Source organism: Artemia sp. Qi Xiang Cuo, chromosome 1, assembly GCF_049724085.1.
Source record: "Artemia sp. Qi Xiang Cuo chromosome 1, ASM4972408v1, whole genome shotgun sequence".
Lineage (NCBI taxonomy): Eukaryota > Metazoa > Arthropoda > Branchiopoda > Anostraca > Artemiidae > Artemia > Artemia sp. Qi Xiang Cuo.
Genome location: NC_142794.1, coordinates 34,630,041 through 34,644,167, shown reverse-complemented (window position 1 = coordinate 34,644,167; position 14,127 = coordinate 34,630,041). Strand labels below are relative to the sequence as shown.

At 33.9% G+C, this 14,127-nt stretch overlaps 1 protein-coding gene across 1 annotated transcript in view; it reads left to right on the top strand.

Annotated features, from left to right (window-relative positions):
• Positions 1 to 453: 453 nt before the first annotated feature.
• The window catches only part of mora (cysteine and histidine rich domain containing protein), a 36,069-nt gene continuing 22,395 nt past the window's right edge, over positions 454 to 14,127 (top strand). Inside the window, exons 1-2 of the mRNA XM_089094586.1 lie at positions 454 to 757; positions 7,427 to 7,573. Coding sequence (XP_088950712.1) covers positions 590 to 757; positions 7,427 to 7,573 — 315 coding nt within the window. The 5' untranslated portion in view covers positions 454 to 589. The remainder of the gene's footprint in view (positions 758 to 7,426; positions 7,574 to 14,127) is intronic.

Here is a 14,127-nt window from a genome sequence, read left to right as displayed (position 1 = left end):
TTCACAAGAAAATTTATTTTAAATTTCTTATAAAGTTGCTGCTGTTGCTATAATTATTCTTCTTCTTCTATTTGAGTTTTCACTTTTCACGCGTTTTCACTTCTTATTTATACTTTGATCTACTTCTTCGTAAGCGGTTGGAAATACCAGGAAGACTCCTGGGGGACGGCCCAGGCAGAGACAACAGAGATTATACCCGCTAGCTGTTCTATCTTTTGCACTTCAACAATTTAATTTGAATTTTTATTTTGCTGAATACTTTTTCTATCATCATTTCATAAAAGAGTGCAAAGAGCAAATAATAGGCAAAACGAATGCAAATCCGGTCCGTGGTGTGAAAGAGTGCAATGAAAACAAAAGAGTGCATTTCACACGAAAAGTGTGCAAGTTGGCAACCCTAAAGTGGAATCAGGCTCGTTTAAACAAGCATCGTGAATTTGCCAAAATTTGAAAAACAGTAGCGTTGTTCTCGAAAATTCTACTAGCAGAGCTTGATAACTAAATATGGTTCAGGAATACTAAAAAAGACTTTATTCACAGACTCCAATATTTCATTAGGCTATTTGAATTATCCATAAGTTTATTAAAGATGGTTATCTGCTACAACAAAGGCTGTGGAAAGGAGTTTGCTATAGATAAGAATGATCCAGAAGCATGTCTTTATCATCCTGGTGTTCCGATATTTCATGATGCTTATAAAGGATGGTCATGTTGTAAGAAGCAAACAACTGACTTTACTGAGTTTCTCAATATAACTGTAAGTATACCAGTAAAAATTGGTATTTTTCTAGTGAGCCATAGGCTATAGCCTAATTTAGCTAGGATGAAAGTGAAAACATCATTTGATGCCTTTTTTATGCTCTTTCATAACTCAATAATTACTTCTGGGTCTAATTGCATCTTGAGCCCTTAAATGGACCCGTAAGGTATTTTATATGAATTATGAAAGAGCAAAAAAGCATCAAATGATGTTTTCACTTTCATCTTAGCTAAATAATATGGCCCACTAGAAATTTACCATGAACTTTACCTCCCCCCCCCCCCCGTCAATGTGCAAATATATACCCTGAATTGTTGACAGCAAAGTTTTGAATTGCAATATTCAGCGCTATTTTTGTCAACAGCATTTGAAAAACTTGAAATGGAAAGAAAAATGTTTATATTTGAGTTGCCCAATAAATGAGGTTTGAATTGTTATCAATAAGTATTTTTGAAATAGGTATAGTATTCCAGAAATACTTATTTATAAACTAGTGATATGTTTTTAACCACTTTTCAATAACTTAACCACTGTTGATAACTTCTTTGTTTGGTTACAAAAACAGAATACATTTGGGGCCCCTTTAACTGCTCAAGATGCAACTAGCACCAGAAGCAATTATTGAATGATGAAAGGGCATAAAAAGGCACCAAATGACATTTTCACTTTCATCCTAGATAAATTATATGGCCCACTAGAAATTTACCTAAAAACCTGGACACCCAGCTTTTGCTTTCTTAAAAAATAGCCTAGCTGAGGGGAGTTAACAACATGGTAAAATTTAATTTTTGGGGCTTTTTACTATCTTAGAGAGTAGACTAGTTGATTTAGTAAATTAAGCTTTTAGTAGTGCATTCAAAGCCTTTATGATCTTCTTGGAAGATAGACAACTTTAAAGCCTCCATTCCTCCTCCCTTGTGATGGTATTGACCTTTGATCACCCTTAACAATCTTTTGTGACATAGAAGTTAAACCTTTGTCTTTTGTGACATAAATAGATCACCTGCTCAAATTAGGCACAAGAACAGGGTAAAATTTCAGCTTGCCTACTTTTCACTATATTGGAAAGGGGTTAGGTTAGAAAAATGAAACCATTTTTCAGTGGTATAGGCCTTGATAAGCCCCTTCACATAAGGGAACATGCTCAGAAAATAATTCTTACTTCATAGTATGCAAAATAATCATAGGTAACACATTTTCATGGAGAGAACCCTTATCTTTACTTCTCTCATTGTTTTACATTTTTTCTACCACATTTCTAGATTTTGTGTGTCTATTCTCTAAGTCTTGACAACATGCTCAAACAAATGCAAAACTGCCATCTAACTTAACCTAATTTCTCCCTATTTTTCTGTTAACATGTGATTTGAGAAATATTTACCACTGATGGTGTTCAATTTGTATTTAAAAACTGAGAAAATGTTTATCAAATCCATGCTCATTTTACAGAAATTTGTTTAAAAAAAAGTGTATAACAATGAAAGAAGGGAAGATAAAAGGTTCTCCCCATGCAAAATGTATTAATTATGATTATTCTGCATATTATGAAGCAAGATTTGTATTTTTAACATGTTTCTTTATGTAAGGAGCCTATCTAGGCTTACACCCTTTCAGTAATGAATCCAGGGCCAAAAATATACTCTGGGAAGGTATTGTCAAGCTTCCATGTTAAACCTTTTGTGATTTCTAAGCATTAGAAATTTGTCTAATTGACAGGTCTATAACCAATTGAAATTTTAAAAAAACAGCAATTTACCTTAATTTTCTGTTATCAGTTTCTCTTTCTCTGGTTCTAGATCTGAAAATGCAATCCCTGTTATTTGAATAGAATTTTAAACCATATCAATGGTTTTTTTCTTTCTAAATTTTGGAAATTTATTTGTAGATCTTTGGAACCTCATAAATTGGGATTAAGCAAAGTTATGAAGCTGAAAACAGTTTCTTGTACTTAATTTAAGCAGAGGATCTGTTTTGCGAGGTTTCCCCCCATAACACAAAGATTTTTAATGGTCATCAAAGGTCACTTCCCTCTAGAGGGGAATGAAGTTGAGGTAGGTACTTCAAAGCACTTTCCCAGGACATACTTCAGTCTGTAGACCCATCCCTGAGAGTTTATTTTCCAAATCTAACCCCTTTTCAAAATAGCCAAAAGTTTCTTAAACTTGAATTTTATCCAAGAACAGTGTTTTGAGCCCCATTCCTTTGCTCAATCCCAATTTATAAGGTTTTAAAGATTTTTAAAGTTGCCACTTAAATTTGGGGAACTTCTGAGCCATATAGAAGAAAGCAACCTTATATAAACCATGTTGCAGGATGACCAGAAAAGCAGCACTTCTCAAGAAGATTAAAGCACAGTAAAGACAGCATTGCTGGGGTTTCTGGTTTTTCTGTATAAGTGGTAAGAATGCTTTATTTTTCACTGGTTCATTCATATTTTCTATGCAGTGTACGTATTTGGTCAGCTATTTTAAATTTGTCTATCATTCTTACAGTGTTGCACAATAAAGCAATAAAAGTGGTGATCACATTTGAAAGCAGTCAATAGACAATATGAATAGTTACTAATAGTGTAGATCTTTTGGGCTAGTTAAATTTAGTTTGGTCTGTTTACATGTAATTGTATTAATGGTCAACCTTAGGTATGTTTTTCAAATTAGTTTATAGATTTGCTCCATGATTCTATTATGCAAAATGATTATAATTTTCATGTCTCACTACCTGTGAATGTAAGGTCTTTGTAATCTGTTCAATATGCAGGACCAGAAGTCAGCAACAAATTAGGCTATTACTTGTTGTGAAAGGAATTGAGGATAGAAACAATTTTTTCCTAAGCTAAGAGTGTATGTGAATCAGCATGCAAAGGTCTAGGATTATTGGATAGCTAAGTTTGATGAGTGGATTAATTATTACTGTAGCTGTGTGAATAAATAAATGACACATATGTCTACTTTAATGGGCTAACACATGTTCTGTTCATGGGCGCCAGCAGGGGGGGGAATTTGGGACTATATGTAATTACAAAGAACCAACGGAAAGGGAGTAGAATAGGGAAAAACCATGGAAAAAATGTGTGTTGCCTCCTGTTGGATGCCTGCCAATAGATTTTGAACATTAATAAGGAAAATAAATGTGCTAATTTGTGACTGAGTGACCCCTTTTGAGTTTTCAACAAACATTTTTTCTATAGGATTTGGTTGGAGCAACAAAAAAAAATTACATTCTTCCTACTAATAATGGTAAAAAAGGTAAGTGAATAACAAGCCTTGTCAATAACAAAATATACAAGCCTAACTATTGATAATATTCAATCAAAGAATCAGCTTTTTATGGTGATCTTAAATATGTATATGTTTCTTAGTAATTGGTGCAGTTACTAGAACACAAGAAAGTTCGTATAATTATAGAAAACACAAGGAAAACAACTTAATAAGGGGCAATTTCGGTAAAAATATGCCATCAACTTTTGCTTGCATTGCAAGAGTACCCTTGAGCTGATATATGAAGCAACTATAATCAGAAATGTTTCCCCTGAATGGAATGCTGGGAATTTCTGTATTTTCGCCCCTGAATGGATACATTTTTTGTGTTTTATTATCTTTTTTTTTCAGGAGTGATTGTATTTATCTAGTTTTTGCTTTGAAAAAGATTTAATTTTTTACAGTTATGAAGCATAAAGGTGTCAAATATATTGGTATTCAAAATTAAATTTAAAATATTTACTTAAATTTTTATCTGATTTTCTTAATCTTAGCTTTAATGTTTTACTTTGTTAAAAAACTGTGTTTTACTTTGTAACTGTCAATATTGTTAAAAAAATATTCATCCAACACTTCAGCATTGCTCAACTGAACCAAATGCTGGGAGTTCATATCTTAGTTTTTGTAAGTAGGCTATTGTTTTGTGTATTTTTTGTAATTACTTCCTTATTTCATTTTTATATACTTTTAATTTAATTGAGATACTTTTTCCATTTCCTTTAGAAAAATTTTAGTCCCTGAGCTTCATAAAATAAAGGAAAAAAAAAACATTTTTTCATCCTTAAAAAAAGTTATTTCAGCTGAAAATAAGGAGCAACATTAAAACTTAAAACAAACAGAAATTTTCATGCTACAGTTTTTTGCCCCTTTCAAAAAAAATATTTATTGTTCTAATTAAACAACCCTTGTTTTTCAGGAGTTGTTTTTAAAGAACTTGGACACAATCTAAGCTTTAGCATAAAGAGCAAGGTGTTGAGGAGGGGGTAACCCGCTCATATACATAATAATTTCTGTTCGTTTTAATTTTTAATGTTGCTCCTTACTTTCAGTTGAAAAAAACTTGTTTTTTGTTTGGTTTCTGATCGTTTTTAAATAACGCCAGGATACCTGGCTTCACCTCCACAGAAAAATCCCCCTCCCCATAGAGATATCCTCTGGACAACTCAATTCTGGCAAAAATTTTCCCCAGAAAAAAAATCCCTTAACATCACCACACCTTAAATCGAATTGGTAAAGAGAAAGCAAAACATATAAAGAAATTTCATATAGGAATTCTAGCAAATTCACCCAGTATAAAATTTCCCCTGAAAAGTTCATCCCCTGGAAACTTCCCTCTCCATGGAAAATTCTCCCAGCAGAAAATTTGTCATCTCCTCCCCACCCAAAAAATGTATACATACTTCCCAATAACAAATGAAACAATGGACAAATTTTATAACTTAAATACCTTTCCCCAGGGGGTCAGTTTATATCCAAAGACATAGTTATTGGGCCTTTCAACTATGCTGAACAAACAGCTATCTCAAAATTTTGATTGGATGATTTTGGGAAAAAGAGTGGTGTGGGGCCTAGTTGCCCTCTAATGTTTTGGTCACTTAAAAGGGCACTAGAACTAGAATGAACTAGGGTAACTGGGTTGATACAATCGCTTCTAGGAAAAAAAACGAATAATCATGCATCCGTGGTCTTTCTTCTGGCAAAAATTACAAAGTTCCACATTTTTGCAGATATGAGCTTGAAACCTCTACAGTAGAGTTCTTTTATATGCTGAATCTGATGATGTGTTTTTCATTAAAATTCTATGACTTCTTGGAGGTCTTTCCCCCTTTTTTTTTGAAAATCAGACAAATTCTCTCAGGCTCCTAGCTTTTGATGGGTAAGATTAAACTTAATGAAATCTCTTTTTTATTTAATTTCTGATTGTTTTCCAAACCATACCCAGGCCTAAACCAAGATACAATTTGAGGTACTGGTCCCTTAAATCCCTGGTTAATTGCTTTTTAAATGCGTAAATCAATAATTATACGTTGATTAGTCCTGTCCTATGTTTAAACTTGCAATTTCAATTTTGGATAAAATTTGAATATACTTCAAAAATTGGCAATGAATAGTAATTTTGGTAAAAACTCCTTGTTAATATTACTACTAAAGAAGTTGGTTGGATGAAAAGGAGTATTATTGTTTGTATGGATGGAAATTCTCCGAGACTTTTGAACTTCTACGTAACTGGAAGCCATCACAACCTCTACAATAGGATTTTCTTGTCGATAAATACATTACATAGATTTCTTTAAATACATTACATATATTTGTTTAAATACATTGAAGTAATTCATATAAATAGAAAAAGAAAAAAATTACCATTTAATTTTGCTGCAAACTAAGTTCCTAGCAATATTTATCACCCCAAAGAAATTTCCTGGCGGGGCTGATGATGACCTGCCTTGCCTTTTCCACCTTTGTGCTTATAGATATGGGAATGTAACATTTTAACTGTATATAGAAACATTTTAATTTAATTCCTACTCCCCCCCCCCTCCCGACCTCTTTCAACATTTATCTGAAGCCTCAGGAAGAGTAAGCAGTTTCTCCATTAAAATGTACTTTAGTAGGAATCTACCCTACCCCCACCTAAACAATGACTCACCCTCTTCATTATAGCTGATATGCAATTACAGATCACTAAACATAGGCTAATTTCAATACAAATAAAGTGAATCAACTTGGTTGAATCCAGTACTGCCACCGTTAGGCATTAATTCTTTTGCAACTGAGAAGCCTAAATTTGATAGTTTTAAATCAATTAGCTTCTCAGAATTTTAAATTGATTGTAAATTCGTCCTCTTCTGGGAAAAGCTGTAGTTTGGTGCACTAAACCACCTAAACTGTCACCCAACCAACACTGCTATTTTGACATCTGCACCCCCCCCCTGGAATATTTTCTGCCGGCGCCCTTGATGCTGTTGGAGCTTGAGTCTTGTAAATGCCACAAGATTGCAGCATCTTTTTTAGTATATATTTAGGATCCCTCCTTAATTTATGAAAAAATTTTGTTTCCAGAATTGCTGTTTGTTGTATAGCCTAGACTATTGTAAGAGTTATCTGCAATTTAAATTTTTAATTACTGTTTTATTGCCTATTTGTTTCATCATAAAGGTGTCCTTTTTTTTTTACCTATTATGCAAAGTAGAATATCTTAAAATTAGAAGAATACTTAAAGTATTTAAACATTATTTTCTCTAGTAAAGAATGAGATTATCTCTCCTTTTTTACTTAGAATTTGTTATTAAGTTAGAATTTTTTTTTATATGGACCTAATAAGTATGTGTGTCATGTAGAATCACATTTTTCTTTTCATGTTACTGTCAGAAAATGTCTGCAAATTGTCATATCATTTATTCACTTTTAGGGTTGCACAAAGTCAAGACATTCTGATGTGAAGCCACAAGAAACACCAAAACCCCTCAAAGCTGATTTGCCTGAAGTGGTTAGCTATAGACCTCCTTTACCAAAAGAAGAAGAACTAAAGCCAAGGCCAAGCTTTGATTCTCCCCTGGTAAGAACTATCCTCTAATTAAAGAGAAATCAAGTTGAATAGTATGTTCTCCAGTGATTACTATTTCAAAGCTAGCTATTTCGATTCATTGATTGACATCCTTATTTTCAAAAATTCACAAAAACAATAAAACAATGAAATGAACATAGCCACCACTAGAAGGCCAAATGATATATGCATAATGGCTCAATTAATTAATTAAGTCACATAATTAGGAGACCAAAAATCATGTCATTCCAAAGACCATAGGAGATAATTTTACTCCCATTTTAAGCATTTTGATGATATGAGCAAAAAAAAATTGGCATATTCAATTTGGCTGCATGCTCAAAGGCTAAATCTGTCAAGAGACTATGCATTTTTTTTAGGCAAAAACGACCTTTTAATATTGATATGGGACTTTTTGTTGGTATACGTGATTGAAAGTGCAGTTGTCTAGAGCAGCTATCTAATGTCTTTGAAGTACACATGACATTAAAAATGAAATTTGGTTCTTTAAATTGGTTAAGTGAAAACTTACACAACCATATACATCTTAAAAAATCAGGAAAACCATGAATTCAGTTTAATCAGGAATTCAATTTTTAATACAAAAGATGTTTGATGCAGGTATGTGGTCTTAACACTTAGCAGGCATCATATTCAAAAATATGAACATGTGTGAAAATAAGCGAAAATTTTTTATTGTCATGGACCTCTAGAAACTGTAACTTTCCTGATTACTATAGCAAAAGACAAATTCTAGAATTAATTGACAGTAAACTGGGTAAAAAAAAGTGATTGAATGATTGAAATTATGTAAGGATATAACCCTAACATCTTGTTATCAAATAGGAATTGAAAGAAATTGTATCATTTAACAACTAAAAAATTAAGGTATGCATTAATTTATTTATTATCAAAATTCTTCAAGATTAAATACTTAAAATTAGTAGTTAAATGACTTACTTACAGGAACATATTTTTAGACAAACCAATTAGGCTATCTTATTTTGTTGTAATTATCTCTTTAGTTGACAATTGACACACCAATAGAATCCTTTTTTTCTTCTGAATCTAAAAATATTACTTTTCTTACATAGTTTTGACATTGTCATAATAGCTTATATTTTGTTCCAAAGAAAACGGTTGTAGCACCTTATTGATTGTTGAAAATACTCAACTATAAGATGCAAGGTAAATTGGGTGATACAATACTTGTTTGTTTTTTTGTGTAGACAGGAAAAGCTTCCACTTGTTTCTTTTCATGATTCAGTGTGGCAACTAGGAGAAACTTTTGTAATGAAAAGGATCTTAACTCTTATATATGAACCAAAAGAAAATTTGTAGAAAGTCCCAAGTTTTATGTATAATTATACCTAAGATGGAGCCAGGGGAAAAAAATTGCTTTATTTGATATTCTTGGTACTTTAAGAAAACCTCCCATGAATTTGGAAGAATTTAGGCACCAAATAAGTGTTAAAAGAGATTGAGAAGGAAGGGGAAAACATGTCTGAGAAACAGGAGGAAATATAAAGTAAGTGATAGTAACCATATTACAGTACAAAAGAAAAATAGCAAGAAATAAAAACAAACTTAAAAGACTTAAGGAAAATATTTATTTATCAGAAAATTCTGCATGCCTATGTTTTGTGTTTTCTCCACATGTTTGTTCTTCATCCAATTTTCCCTTTCTTCCCTATTTTAGTACTAGCATTAAAAATCCTAATACTCTCCCATAGCAGAAATCTAAATCTTTATTATTGAAACCTTCAATCCTATCAAAATAAAAATGTAACAGAGAAAAAGGGGGAGAGAAATAAAGAGGAGAAACAATATAGACAGAATAGTGATTGAGAAGAAGAAGGAAAAAAGGACAGGGAATTAAAAACAAGTGAAAATTGGAACTAACTTACAGTAACTAAAATCCACTTAATTAGTTGTCTAGCTCACTCAATTGTTTTTTTCTTTAGAACAGAAAACGAGGGGGGGGGGGTTGCAAAACTTGACGAAAAGCATTAATGAACAATTTAGATTAAAACACTGATTGAGACTAAATTTTAAAGTGAAATGGAATGCACAGTGGGCAAATTAAAACCCACTGGGGGTTGCGTAAAGTGGCTAGAAATAGCAAATTGAGTGGCAATATTCTTTAATTTTTGATAATTGATTAGTTTTGGAGTCCTGCAAATAGATTATTCCCATGAGACTTTTTTATCACCAGTCTATCTGTGATTAATTCAGTGACCTTCACCTAATAGGCGAATATTTTAAATCATCTACTGTTTGGAATTTTGGATCAATAATTAGGATTCAGTGACCTTGACCTAATAGGCAAATAGTTTAGATTATTGATTGTTTTGAATTTTGGATGAATAATACTATTTTTATAACAATTACTAATTGCATGACCACTGTTGCAGCTGAATAAGTGAGAATAAAAATTTCACCGATTGAGTTGAAGATTTTTTCGCTTTTCCACTCACTGAGTCTCGTTTTACGAATCTTCTTTCGTCTATAATATAAATTCACCCCGCACCCACTCTGTGATATGTCGAAACCAAAGAATTATTTTCCCGAGTGCCGACTACTGATAACCACAAATTCTGTCCAATGTGTGTCAGTATGCAGCCGCTGGTACCGCACAGGAGTTAATAAATGTGCCCAAATCGGGATAAAGGACCATACCGGTGAATAGTTATGCATCGACGGTCATACAAAAAAAATCCCGCGACTCCAAAGTCGCAAGCACCACAACCCCGACAAAATCCTAGCGCAAAGAGATCTGTAAGAGGAAGCGGAATCGGCACCTCTTCACCACAAATTACTACGGGACCAAAACCCAACCCTGAGCTACCAAAAGGGACTAAGCCGTCTGCAGTAAGGGTAGACATTCTTAATTATGAATCCGAAACAATTCGCCTAAGTGAGAAAATTAAGACCCTGGAAAACAGTTTATCGGCATCTCAAACAGAAAATCTAGAAATCCAGACAAAGCACTCAACTTTTCTGTCAGAATTGGAGGAAAAGAACGATCAAATTAAAGTGTTGACAGGTCATTTGGAGGTTAAAGACATTCTTATAGCCCAGCTGAAACAAGAACTCTTTGTGGCTATTGAAACCCACCCTTGTGACCCTTCGCAAACTTCCCGGAACCAAGTTACCGTGTCAACGCAAACGGACAATGATTTCGCTTTTGCTAACCAAAACTCACCCCCTAATAATGAAGTGCAAAACATAAAATCTAGCCCAAGCGTAGCCCACGACTGTGTGATTTTAACAGACGAAATGAATCCTGGTGATACGTCATCAGCTAGTGTAAGTGTACCCATTCCGACTCTCGCAGTGAAGAGTGACGTAAGAACGCACGGCTGTAAAAAGGACAGTGCCGATCGTAAATACAACACGCTTTACCGGTTCTTTGAACGAGGGTTTTGTAGACGGAAGAAAAAGTGTCTGTTTTTACATATATGCTTAAATTTTAGATCAAAATATTGCAACAAAAATGATTGTAGTTTTGACCACTTAAATTTGTGTAGTGTTTTAGCTTGTACTGACAGAGAATGCATTTTTGCTCACGTCACTCCTGGCTTTCGGAAAATAAGAAGGCATGTGCCAACGAGTACGTCATTATCGCTCCCTGATGGTGGCGCTTGCCGGTGTCAGCGACAACCTTGCGAATATCAGACAAAAAATAGTTTCGAATCTCTACCAAGCTTTCAATCATCACAATTCAATCCCCAAAGCCCCCCATCCCTGAATACCCCTACTTTAGTGTCCCCTTTCAGTTTTCCTCCCTCTCCCATACGTACTTCTCCCCCACTTCTTCCCACCATGCCCTGGCATAACCATTTTCGAAATTTTCAGAAAGCAGGCAGAACGATCCACAAGTAATAGCTCTATACAGAGTTTCTAAAACTTCAAATAGTGAGACGAATGCTAATATATTTTTTGCTCCTTGGTCACCGTTTCTGTCCCGTGACCGTTTTGCAGCTCTTCATGATGAATCAGATAGCCTAGTTATTGAATTAGATGAAACTGAAGTTTTTCTCCCGCCTAAACAGATTTTCCCAAAACAGGCAAAAGTAAGCAAAGTTAAAGTTATTGAAAAAGAAGTCCCTCAATCACATTTTCATTTTCCTTCTTTTTTTACTTTAAATGCGGAAAGTCTCAACGTTGATAAAATGGGGGAACTTGAGGGTTATGTTCATGTTACCGGAGCTGATATTATTACAGTTACAGAAGTACATAAACAAAGTCCTGAAAATCTTACAATACAAGGTTACAAACAATTTATTAAACTAAGACATCATAATCATCCGTTAGGTAAGAAAGGTGGCTTGCGTAGCATGTTTTGCACGTGAGCAGTTGGCGCCGCGGCTTCTGCAGATTCCCCATATTAATGATGATTTTGAAATGATTTGGATTATTATTTGACCAAAAAAGCTTCCAAGATCTATAACTGGTATTGTTATTGGAGTGTTTTATTGCTCACCTAGTATGGCATCTTTCCAAAAAAAGGTCTTGGCTGAAAAGTTAGATTTGTGTATTGATTTTATAACTTCTAAGTACCCAAATGTTGGAGTTTGCGTTACTGGTGATAAGAACAATCTAAGAATTGAAAGTTTCCTCAGAAGTCAAGGACTCAAGCAAATAGTAAAGTTTCCGACTACTAAAGGTAATACTAAACTCGACGTAATTTGCACAAATCTGTCAGAATATTATAATGAACCTCAAAACCCACCTCCCCTTGGTGGTAGCTACCACTACATGATAAAGTGGGCTCCGCTGCCTTCGTATAAAGTAAAATATGTCATTGAGAAGGTTTCCTATCGCCCTCTTTTGGACAGGGACCTCTTAGAATTTGGAAATTGGATTACATCCGAGTCCTGGGATGAGGTAGCAAATTTAGAGTCCTCTGATGAAAAAGCTAGATTTTTGGAAGATAAATTAAGAAATAAATATGAAGAATGCTTTACTGAGAAAACGCTCAAGCGGTGCAACACAGATCGTCCATACATAACCCAAAAAATTAAAGATTTGATTCAGCATAAAATTCAACTAAGAAAAGAAGATAAAATAGGAAATGCTAATATGCTCCGTAACAAAGTAAGTAAAATGACAAGAAAAGGTGCGGCTGAGTATTACCATAAAAAAATTGATAATCTTTTTGTATCAAAGCCTAGCATGTGGTATAAGGAAATAAAACGAATTTGTGGAAAATCCTCTAGTGGTGTTGATTTTTGTTCAGACTCTAATGATGAAACATTTGCTAAACAGTTAAATGGTCATTTGGCTAGAATAATCCAGTCTTTGCCGCGTCTTGATGTAAATAAAACGAACCTAGAGTATCAGAAAATTCCACACGATGGCGTGCCTTTACCTACTATTTCTGATGATCAAGTTTTTAGTAAAATAGAGAAACTTAAACGAATTAGTATAACTCTCATAGATATTCCGATTGAACTTATAAAAGCATTTCCTGAAAAATTGACTAAGCCACTAACACAAGTTGTTAATTGCATTTCAACTTCTTCAGTTTACCCACTAAACTTAATAACAATTGATTTTAAAAAGGGTTTCGATTTGATTTATCATAACATTTTAATTTCTAAGCTTTTAATTTATTTTAGAGTGAATGTTGCTGTTGTAAAAATGATTCAGAGTTTTTTAATAAATAGGTTCCAAATTTTTAAATATAAGAAGTCTCTCTCTGAACCCAAGCCAGTTTTTTTTGGTGTGCCTCAAGGTACCTTTCTGGGTCCTATCCTTTTTCTAGTTATGATCAATAATATCGCAAATGAATGTGAAGACTGCTGGAAATATGTTGACGACCTTACCCTTGGAGAAATTTGTGTAGCAAATAAATGTAGTAAAGCTCAAATTTTAACTAATAATGTGAAGACTAAAGCTTCCGTTTTAAACATGAAAGTAAATGACAGTAAATCTTCAATTTTAACTATTTCATTTTTAAATTCTTCTGAACCAAATTTTCTATCAACTATCTCGGATTCTCTTAAAGTAAGGAAAATTAAACTCTTGGGAGTTATTATTACCTATGATTTAAAATGGGAAGCAAACACATCTAGTCTAGTAAAAAAGGAAAATGCTGGGCTGCAGATGCTCAAGCTTATGTCGAAATATGGCGGCCCTCCAGTTCTCCTCCTCTGAATATTTACATCTTTTATTCGCCCAATTCTGGAATATGTGGCTTCTGTATGGCATTTTGGACCGACTACTGAGCAAAGCGCCAGCATCGAAAGAGCTCAGAAAAGTGCTCTAATGATAGTTTCAAAGCAGGCAGAAATGTCGTATGAAGAGCTGGTGATAAAGTTCAAAATGGAAACTCTAGAAAAGAAGAGAAAAACTCTGCATGGATTTCGGAAGAAAATCTCTGATCCACCCAATCCACAAAACCCTTTTGCCCCCTCAATCCATAGCAAAACGACTCACGTCCAGGGTTGCAGTGCCTATTGAGAAACTTCAGCCGATAGGCTGTGCCCATCAGCGGTTAGCGAAGTTTTATACCTAGTTTCGTTAATTTTTACAACGAAAATCAGGAGTATTGATTAGTA